Source organism: Somniosus microcephalus, chromosome 6 (genome assembly GCF_052327205.1).
Source record: "Somniosus microcephalus isolate GS21.2 chromosome 6, FLI_Smic_1.0, whole genome shotgun sequence".
Taxonomy (NCBI): domain Eukaryota; kingdom Metazoa; phylum Chordata; class Chondrichthyes; order Squaliformes; family Somniosidae; genus Somniosus; species Somniosus microcephalus.
Window position 1 is genome coordinate 232,483,966 of NC_140992.1, and position 11,561 is coordinate 232,495,526.

General features: G+C 42.8%; 1 protein-coding gene across 2 annotated transcripts in view; it reads left to right on the top strand.

Moving 5' to 3' along the window:
- Positions 1 to 7,095, top strand: part of LOC147116521 (tumor protein p53-inducible nuclear protein 1) — a 43,412-nt gene extending 36,317 nt beyond the window's left edge. The window contains exon 5 of one of the 2 annotated variants that reach the window (XM_085991544.1): positions 1,602 to 1,664. Coding sequence is in view for 1 of the 2 variants with exons in the window: in XM_085991543.1 (XP_085847669.1) it covers positions 1,602 to 1,842 (241 nt within the window). In the remaining variant the exon portion in view is untranslated. Of the gene's footprint in view, positions 1 to 1,601 lie in introns of both variants that reach the window. The other variant, XM_085991543.1, reaches the window with a different exon arrangement.
- The last annotated feature ends 4,466 nt before the right edge of the window (positions 7,096 to 11,561 follow it).

The following is an 11,561-nucleotide window of genomic DNA, read 5'->3' on the forward strand; positions in this document are numbered from 1 at the left end:
GGTTTACGTGGGGAAAGGCTGAAAATTGCAAGGGCCCCTTAAAATTGGATTACAGATGCCAATTATTGCTGATTAGGCTCCCGACGACCAGTCCCGCCTGCTGTGGGCGGGACTGATTTGGGTCGCCTTGAAACACCGGGGCGAAAGTCGGACGGGGTGGGGAATCGGGGGGGGGGGGGGGCGGTCGCGACCCCCTATTTCTGCAGGGTTTTTTACCCCCCGCACGCCTGAAACCCCGCCTGACGGCTCCAGGAAAATTGAGGCCTTGGTATCACCAATCCAGCAAGTTTTGCTATTTTACTTTACAAGTATACATTGCTAGTTATATAGTTTTTAAAGAACCCTCCAGGTATTTGTCTCTCTCCCAACTGACGTAGCCTGTATGCTTTTTCTGGAATGTGGCAGTGTTGAACTGGTAACCAGGAACTTGGTTTGAAGTTGGAGAAATAAATAACCTTGATTATCTCTTTTGGGTCATTTCTAGGGGCTGCCCACCATTGTTAGTAAGTGGACTGAGTTCTCGGCCACTACCACAGGGAATATGTAGGACTTTATTGGCCAGTGAGACTGAGCCTATATAGGTTGGGATTGGACAAAACAGATATTTTATGACCAAAATGGGTCTGATGTGGATTTTTCTTTTTTTTTTAATAAAAAGACCCATCACACCTAGCCAGTAGGTTAGCTCAGTAATAAGTGGACGCTACTCCAAACTAATATAGTTAAACATCACATTTCAAATAAAATATGATTTTACCATGTTTGTTAGCCACAAGTTTAAGTGGTTAAAGAAAACCAGTACAATTATTGGCTATTTTTGTGCTTGCTTTGCCAAGAACAATATGGAGCCAAGGCAGGTGGATGGAGTTAAGATGCAGATCAGCCATGATCTCATTGAATGGCGGAACAGGCTCGAGGGCTGAATGGCCACCTCCTGTTCCTGTGTTCCTAACACCACAAAAAAAAAGTAGGAAAAAGGCTTAATTTGCTCCATTGCAAGAGAAGCACTAATAAGTTGCGAGCTTATAAGGGGGGGGGGGGTGGGGGTGAAGGAAAGAAATGAAGGAGAAAGTGTTAGAAAGGACTGAAATATTGAACAGGAATTTCTCAAAGGAAGCGTGTAATACACTTGCAATTTCCTGGATGTGCTGCATGATGGAGAACACAATAACCTAATAGTGCGTGTGTGGCTGGAGAGGATACCCTGAAAGAGAATTTGAATGCAATTCTTAACTTGCTAGAATGTCTGTTCTGTTGTATAAGTGAGCACCTATCAGAGCTAAGATGTGGTAACTTGCTTGTCAAAAGTGTTTCCTTTTATATTTAAAAAAAAACTGTGAATTTCCTTCCGAGCTGTTTCCACTCCACCACTGTAACTTTGCCATAAATTCCATAAACTTTATATGGGTCCAGTGTACTAATATCAAACTAACTTTAGGAGTCAAAACAGCTTTCACAGTGAGAGGTGGGTGTATTGGAAAGCAAAGTATAAGCAGTACATGTTACTTTTCTAGAGAGGAGTTAATATAGTACTGTATCTTGTCCCATAGTAGTCAGAATTTATATTATGTTGTGAGTTAAAGTCTCTCCTTTCTGTTTAGGGCTGTTCCAGTTCAGTATATCCCTCGGAGAGTGTCCGCTTTAATTGGAAATGGTGGTGTGGTACATACCAATCATGTGCGTTTCATGCAGCGTGCCAAATTACATGTTGAGCGAAGGAAACTGAGTCGCAATCATCTTTTGAGGCAAAATAAAGCAAGAAAACGACATTCTACAAAGGAAAAAAACTCCAGATATTTCAAACAACCCCATCAACGCATTTCCAGATATTCAAGGCAATGAGGAGACTTTCTATGTTTGGTTTGGATGGTAAATTTCAAGGGGTATAATTTCTGTAGGGGATCTCCCATTGTAACTTTGGGAGATCTGGAGAATCCCTGCAAAAATTCTACCCCTGAGTGTTTACTTCTTGTGTGTCTAAAGGGCTTATTTTCCTGTGCCTCCCCTTCCCCTGGGAATGCTCAGTTCCCCAGACAGGAAGGTCATGGAAAAGCAACACACATTGCTGGCTCTCTGCCCTTTTAAAACTGTCAAGGGACTTCTGGGATTTTCCTTGGGGCCATAGAGCTAGGCTTTTTAAATGAGGTCAGAGGGGGCTTTTACCCCATATTGTTTTCAACACTAAGTGCCCCAGCGCAAGGTACCTAGAAAGGATAGCGCTATGGGCTGCCCTGTGAATCCCCAGTGACCAGATGGTTCAGGGATCAAGGGCGTAGGCTGAAGAATTATAGGTAGACTTCCAGAATTAACTTTGGCCCCAACTCCCGGGATCCTGTTCGATCTCCCATCAACATCCAGAAGGTCCCAAATACCCAGGCCAAGCATGCAGCTGTAGCCTGAAGCTGCACCTGATTTTCCTGGGCCTCTTGCTATTGGTATACCCTGGATAGGAGGCAGACCTGTGCTGGGTTGTCCTTTAAGCCACGTAAATGGCCCAGGGTAGAAAATTCCAGGGTGGACCAGAGCAATGCACTTAGGGTGCACTGCTCTTGTCTAGCACCAGTGGGGAGGGGGTGGGGGGGGGGAACGCAAGATAGTAAGCCCTCAATAGATTTATATAGGATAGTGGAAACAGTCATTCACAGCTTGTATAGTCGCTTTTCAGAGTCCACAGTAGGACTGCAGTACCTGTATTGAACAGTATGTTAAAACTGTTAATTTACTTATTAGCAACAGTAAAATATCTTGTATAGCCCACTTGACTGTTTACTTGTAACTGGCATTATTACTGATATGACTTGGCATTATATAAAGCTTTGAAAATTGAGACCTTGCAAAGGAAAACCTGTTGGAGGTATTCTAATGGTATGCAGAGAAAGAAAGAACTTGCATTTATATAGCACCTTTCATGACCTCCGGACATCTCCAAAGTATTTCACAGCCAATGAAGTAGTTTTGAATTTTAGTCACTGTAATAATGTAGGAAATTTAGCAGCTAGTTTGCGCATATCAAACAGCAATGAAGGATAAATGTTGGCACACCACATGGGGAACTCCCCTGCTCTTGTTCGAATAATGCCATAGGAACTTCAATGCCCACCTGAAAGGGCAGCTGGAGCCTCAGTTTAACATCTCATCCAAAAGATGGCACCTTCAACAGTGCAGTACTGTCTCAGCCTAGATTATGTGCTCATGTCTCTGGAGTGGGGTTGAACCTATGACCTTCTGACTGACGAGCACTACCTGAGCCGACAGCGATGCTGTGTAAAGGTCCCTCTACATGCTCCCAGGCCAGATACAACTTAAGTTAGACACAAAATAAAACTCCCTCTACATTGTCACAAGAATATTGTAAGAGTAGCTTGCCTTCTAGGAACTTAAAGTGTAGCTACCACTTTTTCATGCTACTGTGCTAACCAGTTCCCTGTGGTGCTGCTGTGTATAGAATTATGGCTTTGCACAGACCAAGAGTGGAACTTAAAGATAATGATTTGAAAATATCAGGGCCATCTGTTCAAATTATTGATTTCGCATTAGTAGCTGGAGGTCCTGGTGGATGTCCACTTCAGCCTGACCACAGACCTTCAGGACCAAAAGACATTGTGAGCTTTCTTCAGTGACAGCAAAGTTGCAGTGCAGATAGTGCTTGTGACTGTGCTCCCCTCCTTCGTTTAAATGCAGCGAGACAGATCATGGGAGAGAAATCATAGTGGTCATTTTTAAGGCTTGTGGCATACGTCTAAAAACAATTTTCCTTCATGGTTCAGAACTCTTGGGCATGTAGTGGAAGAATTTTCACTGATCCATGTGCAAGATCAAGCTGTGAAATAGATTTGTGGCAAAAATGGGAAGCGTCTGCAGACGCGGGAGGATTCTGGCCCACATTGATCTGTCACTTAGCATTTTGGAGGAGCCTCACGGTGAACTTTGCCAAAACCCTTCTGACTTCTAAAACTTCAAGTGGGCTGGCATAATGCAATCTGCTCTTTGTAGGGCCTTCTAGCTGCAGAAGGCACATGTCTGTTATATAGCTAATGAGGTATCTCTGAGATAGCCGCCGAAAGGCATTACCTGGAGGCTACATATGAGAACACATGATTATGTATCCAGGGTTCAACCATGATTTGGTGAGAGACGCAAGTAGCTGTTGTTGAAATTTCACACATTTTAACTGGTGAAACTGCTCAGTGGGTTGTGATGTGTGCTCAGGAAAATGGTGGCAATGCACTCACATTTTATGGTAGGTTGTGCTGCTCACCATACCATACCACATGTGAAGAGTCTCTGATGCCTGTGAGCCACCTACAAAAACTGAAATCTGTGCTCGTCAGTTGTTTAATGGCCAACTAGTAATCCAAAACCAGAACCAGGCAAGTCCACCATACTAGAATTAAATAGAATATATGGCACAAACAGTCCATTCTGGCATTTATGCTCCACACAAGCCTCCTCCCATCCTTCCTCAACTCTATCAGCCTAACCCTCTATTTCCTTCCCGCTCATATGCTTATCTAGCTTCCCCTTAAATGCATCTATACTATTCTCCTCAACTACTCTGATAGCCAATAAAGCATTTTAATTGGAAAATTAGTGAGTTCCACATTCTCACCACTCTCTGGTTAAATAAGTTTCTTCAGAATTCCCTATTTGATTTCTTGGTGACTATCTTATATTGATGGCCTCCAGTACTTAAGGGTACTATTGAACATAGGCCAGCTAGCCTGGCTCACTAATGGAATCTGAAGGGATAGACCTGTCACTGGAGGTTGGGATTTTTTCCCCACTGGAATCCAAAGCCTATCGAGCAAGGTGGTTCTAGCCAAACAAGTAGGAGGCAGTTTCCCAGTATTTTGTACCGGTAGGTGGCATAGTTTTATCTGGTTAGACTTTCAGTACCTCTGTGCACACTAAGATGTTGCCAAGCCTTGACTACTAACCTGCGCCTAAGGTCTCTGGACTTGGGCAAGTGCGGTTTGTTCCATAGGGAGAGGGTGTGCACTTCTCAAGCAAACAGAAATTCTTCAGGTATAGATTTATCAGTAGCTGGGTTTGGAATCTCTTAATTATGGTGAGGGGATTCTACATGTGTCAGACACCCATCTGACAAAATATTCATTTAAAGTTGCACCACCCTATGTCTGATTTATTTCCCCAGAGCCATTGTTATAATGAAAATAACTCTGGCAAAAAAATGTTGAACAGAAATTTTAACCTGATGCTGGGGGTAGTTTGCAGAGTATTTGCTGGTGGTGGGGAACCTCACCTGGTGCTGGCTCATATTAATTATGGCAGCGTGCCCATACTTTTCTAATGGGTGAGCTTCCCCACCACTAACATGTATCGGAAAATAACCCCCAATATTTCCCTTTTTTGTAGTAGGTTTCAAAAGCAGAAATGCCCCATTCTATTTCCAAATGGCACAGACTAACACTAAACTGGTTTCAAAAGTGAATGATCATGTAATTTCTGATGCCAATCCCTGCTGAGAGAACTTAATAGATTGCACTTGGAATCACCTTGTATCTTTTTTTAGAAGGACGGACTCAATTGTACAGGACTGGTGCCTTTTTCACTAATAGTTGTGGCCACTCACCTGATCCAACCAAACAAACCTCTGTACCACATGAATCGCACATCAGCAGATTTTCTGGCTGAATATGTTGGCTTCAAAGGATAAATGATGACCGCTTCCCCATTTAAATGGTCAAAAATTCCTGAACTAGCAAACCTTTTGATTTGTGTAATTGATATTGTGGTATCACTTTTTAAACTCTTACTGGATGTGAGCTAGGACAAAACTTAAGGAAGTTGTTGATTATACATTGAAATAATTTGCAGTATTCACAAGCATACAAGGCCCTCAAGCCATCTTGCCAAATAGATCTCGTACAAGGAAAGACATTATGGTTTTAATGCAGTAGGAGGATATGTTGTACCATTTTTAAAGTTTGTTTAAATTTTTTGTTCTTGTGTGAAATTTTTCAGTGACCCGAGTAATATAAAAGTATTGATGAATTGTAACAGTGACCAGGTATTTGGTATTAATACCCGGTAGTTCTGATGAGGTCATTGACCTGAAATGTTAACTCTGTTTCTTTCTCTAGAGATACTGTGTGTTTCCAGCATTTTCTGTCTTTATTTGGTATTAAAAGGCAGCTAATGTTCTTAGCAACCAGAAGAAATCTTATCCCAATATTTCTATATTAGTTACATTGTAATCATGGGAACATTTCCTATGTTTGCAATTTCTTGCAAAATTCTAAAAGCATTCTTTTGGAATGAGCTTATGATTTCAGTGATAATAATGACCAAAAGAAATCTTTTGTGATTTACAATATTAACACAGAATAACCAACGGATGCCTCTGTTGGAATCTAAAAGGTCAGCACCTGCTCTTAAGTATTCTCTCACATGTTGATAAGTCGCAAAACAAATTGTGTATGCTAACTCTTCACTTTAACCTTCACTGACTATGATTTTTTTACCGTCTCTTTTTGGTAAGAGAACAAAGTGTTGAGGGAGAGCAAATGGTTAAACTGCTATGTAGCTGCATGTATAAAATGGGCGTATATTGTCTCAATATTTTAAAATATTATCGGGTGCTTCAAAATTACTTGAATGTTCCAGTTTAAAAATAAACACAAAATTCTGTAGTACACAATGTTATTTCCTAAAGTTGCATACTTAATAGGTGGTTGACATGATGTTTCTTAAAACAGGTGACTGGAGTAATTGATTCTTGACAAACACTTTTTTAAAAAGTACTGTATCACTATCACTATTGCTGTACTAATGCAAGGTGTAAAAATAAAGTAGATTATAGTTCACGTGCAAGAAATGTCAGGTGTTAACTGAATAAAGAATTTCTATATGCATAGAAAGTGGCTTTACAAGTTTATTCAAAACTTACAGCAGTGTTGAAACATCTGAACCGATGCTAGTAGATGCTCACAATGATGCTTAAAGTACAAGTCACAGGAGTTTCATGCAATTGTACAAATGCTGTTTTATTCAGGGTTAATTGGTATAATAAAGCTTGAGTGAAATTTGCATGTTTTATTCAGACTGTTATGTGGGATAGATCCTACAGGCTTGTCATTTTTCTTGCTATGTGGAACAAATTCATTAGTTACTGACCATTTCACTACTCACTGGAGCAAGCCATTATTATGCTGAGATGCTGCTGAGAATTTCCTCGGAGTTGCTCCTGCTCCGTCACCTTAACTTCACCGAAAGTGCAATGGAAGCCCCACTTATACACAAACAGGGTTTCTGCTGCCATTCCTTTGGATATGGCAGTGCAGCAGGAGCAGCTCCCAGGAAATTCCTGGCCAAATATTTGTTGGCCCAGATTTTGCAGTCAGCAGCGAAGGGATGACGCTCACTACTGACCTCCCAAAAAAAAGGTGCCCACAAAGATTTAGTGGGCTCCAGAGTGTCGATTTCCCCTATTGCAAAGTTACTTTGTATCTGGTACTATCTATAGGGAATCTGTGGTGTCTAGCAACAGGGAAGCCATCAAGCAGGCTGAGCAGCCAATCAGATTGAAGAATTCTCAGACAGCAAACCAGGATGTAAAAAGCACAGATTATAATTCACTTTTTTAAATCATTTTACAGAAAGCAAAATAAAGCTTGGGACATACACATGGGGTTAAGGTAGAAGTTAAAATATCATAACCTTAACTTTTTTAAAATTTAATCATGGAATGGAGGGAATGACACTCCACATTTAAAATTAGCTTTTCAGGGCCATAGAGGTTGTTCAGCAGTAATTATGACTTTATATGCTGTTTAAAACCTCAGTTACACCTCATTCAATAAGGCTTAACATTTTCAATGGTTTTTACGGTGAGAATAGTGCATAAAAAGTTGAAGTTCACTTCAATTCAGTGATTCTGTGGTGGTTGCACCTGTGAAGACTACAACAGTGTACCCTGTGGAGAAGCAAAGTATCACTGACAGCAACTTCCAGATTTCCACATTTGATTGTGCATGTTGGTGTTAGTGCTCACCATCATTACTGTGTAAAGCTGACAGTTTTGCTGTCATTACAACTACAAATTCTGGGCCAATGCCTTCCTCATCATACTGGTGCCAATTTTACTGTTCGGTGTGCAACCATTTGTCAATGCTGCTTCTAACTGATGTCCATATAAATGGGCAGGTACTGAACAGTACCTGGAATAAGTTTAATGGGCTAGAAAGGAGATTCATTCATAGGTTTCTGCACTTAAGTTTTTGTTTTGGCGTGTAGGTTCCGCATGGCATTTGTGTCAATTATTTAGATTTTTTTTGTTACCTTCCCCCAGCACTATTACTGACATCAATGTCTTTATCCCAATGGGTAACCCCCTATCGGAAGCGCGAGGAGGAGGAGTATTTAAACTGTGTCAGCAGGTCAGGCTGTATGAGAGGTGCTCCATGCCTAACTGCTGGCACCTGCAAAACCACATTTGCAAACAGGTGACCGGACCTCACTTGTAGATGATTACTGCGTATAAAAGCTCCAACATTGAAAGCAGGTGCGATAACACAGCATTGTGTGCAGGCCTGACTAACAGTCATGCGGGATGATTCTTCAGAAGTACTTCTGCTTCGCATGGTGTTGCACAAAAGACAGCAAGTCAGGGTGATCAGCCACTAGCAAAGCTCACACATACCAAGATGCCACCAACTATATTTTCAGGCATTTTTACACCTATCTGGCAAAACTGTTTGGGAACGACCTTCAGTCTGGGTCAGTAGAAAGTCAAATGCAGAGCTGTGCCATCCTCTAAGGATACGACAGCGCTGGCACACACAATGATAGCACTAGCCAGTTGCAACATCAAGACTGCCTCTACCTCCTGCTCGAGCCTGTTCCGCCATTCAATGAGATCATGGCTGACCGACCTATCTCCATAAACCCGCCTTTGGCCCATATCCCTTAATACATTTGGTTAACAAAACCTATCAGTCTTACCAACATCTGGGGACTTGTGCCAAAATTGGGAGAGCTATCCCACAGACTGGTCAAGCAATAGCCTGACATAGTCATACTCACAGAATCATACCATTCAGCCAATGTCCCAAACTCCTCCATCACCATCCCTGAGTATGGCTTGTCCCAGCGACAGGATAGACCCACCAGGGTGGCGGCACAGTGGTATACAGTCGGGAAGGAGTGGCCCTGGGAGTCTTCAACATTGACTTCGGACCCCATGAAGTCTCATGGTTTCAGGTCAAGCATAGGCAAGGAAACCTCCTGCTGATTACCACCTACTGCCCTCCCTCAGCTGATGAATCAGTACTCCTCCATGTTGAACACCACTTGGAAGAAGCACTGAGAGTAGCAAGGGCACAGAATGTACTCTGGGTGGGGGACTTCAATGTCCATCACCAAGAGTGACTCGGTAGTACCACTACTGACCGAGCTGGCCGAGTCCTGAAGGACATAGCTGCCAGTCTGGGCCTACGACAGGTGGTGAGAGAACCAGCACGAGGGTAAAACCTACTTGACCTCGTCCTCACCAATCTATCTGTCACAGATGCATCTGTCCACGACAGTATTGGTAGCAGTGACCACCACACAGTCATTGTGAAGACAAAGTCCCGACTTCACATTGAGGAAACCCTCCATCGTGTTGTGTGGCTCTACCACCATGCTAAGTGAGATGGATTCAGAACAGATCTAGCAGCTCAAAACTGGGCATCTACGAGGCGCTGTGGGCCATCAGCAGGAGCAGAATTGTATTCCACCACAATCTGTAACAGCATAGCCTGGCATATCCCTCACTCTACCATTACCATCAAGCCAGGGGACCAACCCTGGTTCAAAAAGGAGTGTAGAAGAGCATGCCAGGAGCAGCACCAGGCGTACCTAAAAATTGAGGTGCCAACCTGGTGATGCTGCAACACAGGACTACATGCATGCTAAAAAGCAGAAGCAGCACGCTATAGACAGGGCTAAGCGATCCCACAATCAACGGATCAGATCAAAGCTCTGCAGTCCTGCCACATCCAGTCGTGAATGGTAGTGGACCATTAATCAACTAACAGGAGGAGGAGGCTCCTTGAATATTCCCATCCTCAATGATGGTGGAGCCCAGCACGTGAGTGCAAAAGACAAGGCTGAAGCATTTGCAACCACCTTCAGCCAGAAGTGCCGAGTGGATGATCCACATCGGCCTCCTCCTGAGTATCCCACCATCACAGAAGCCAGTCTTCAGCCAACTCGATTCACTCCATGTGATATCAAGAAACGGCTGAGCACACTGGATACAGCAAAGGCTATGGGCTCCGACAACATCCTGGTTGTCGTGCTGAAGACTTGTGCTCCAGAACTAGCTGCAGCTCTAGTCAAGCTGTTCCAGTACAGCTACAACACTGGCATCTATCCGACACTGGAAAACTGCCCAGGTATGTCCTGTCTTACTATCAAACTCATGAATGAACTTTTGCAACCTCCGATTGGTTGCCCAGTGCTCACGTGATCCCAGCCGGCTCATCGAACTAACTACGCCGCTGGATCACGCAAGCACAGCGTGCCGGGAGCTGAACCGGGCCACTGACAGGAAATGCACGCAGGGCCAGGCTTCAACTGTCGGCGCGCTATGTAAGTGTAGGTCGGGGGCTTGCACCCGTGGGAAGCCCCCGACACCAATTTCTGGGCCAATATGTTATTTAATGATTTAACCTTCACTCGCAGTCTGTGGCTATTTGTTATCAAAACTTAGTCAAAACTGCTTTTGACTGTGCAGCTACATTTTGAACAAGTCTTAGCTTTTTAGTTACCCAGGAGTAATTATGGGTAATATTATTTGGTCAATGGCTACACTTGAAGTTATACATATATGATTCTCATCTACTAAACATCTCTAAATATCAGCCTTTCGTACACTACTCTGTTTTGCCCATTCACTTAATCTATCGATATCCCTTTGTAATTTTATGCTTTCATCTACACTGCCTACAATCCCGCCTATCTTTCTGCCATCGGCAAATTTGGATATATGGCTTTCTATGTCATCATCTAAGACATTAATAAATACTGAGAATAGTTGAGGCCTCAACACAGATCCCCACCCACCACCTTAAATTAGAGTACCTACCCATTATCCCTACTCTCTGTCTCTTGCCGCTCAGCCAATTTCCAAACCAGGTCAATAATTTGCCTTCAATTCCATGTGCTTCTACTTTAGTTAACAGTCTCTTATGTGGGACTTTATCAAATGCATTCTAGAAGTCCATATAAATAACATCCATAGACATTCCCCTGTCCACTACTTTAGTCACCTCCTCAAAAAATTCAATCAAGTTTGTCAGGCATGACCTACCTTTCACAAATCCATGCTGGCTCTGTCTGATCAACTGAAAATTTTCAAGGTGTTCAGTCACCCTATCATTAATTATAGACTCTAGTAATTTCCCAACAACAGATGTTAGACTAACTGGTTTATAATTCCCTGGTTTCCCTCTCTCGACATTCTTAAATAGAGTAGGGACCTGTGCAATTTTCCAATCTAAAGGAACGGTTCCTGAATCGAGAGAACTTTGGAAGATTATAGTTAGGGCATCTGC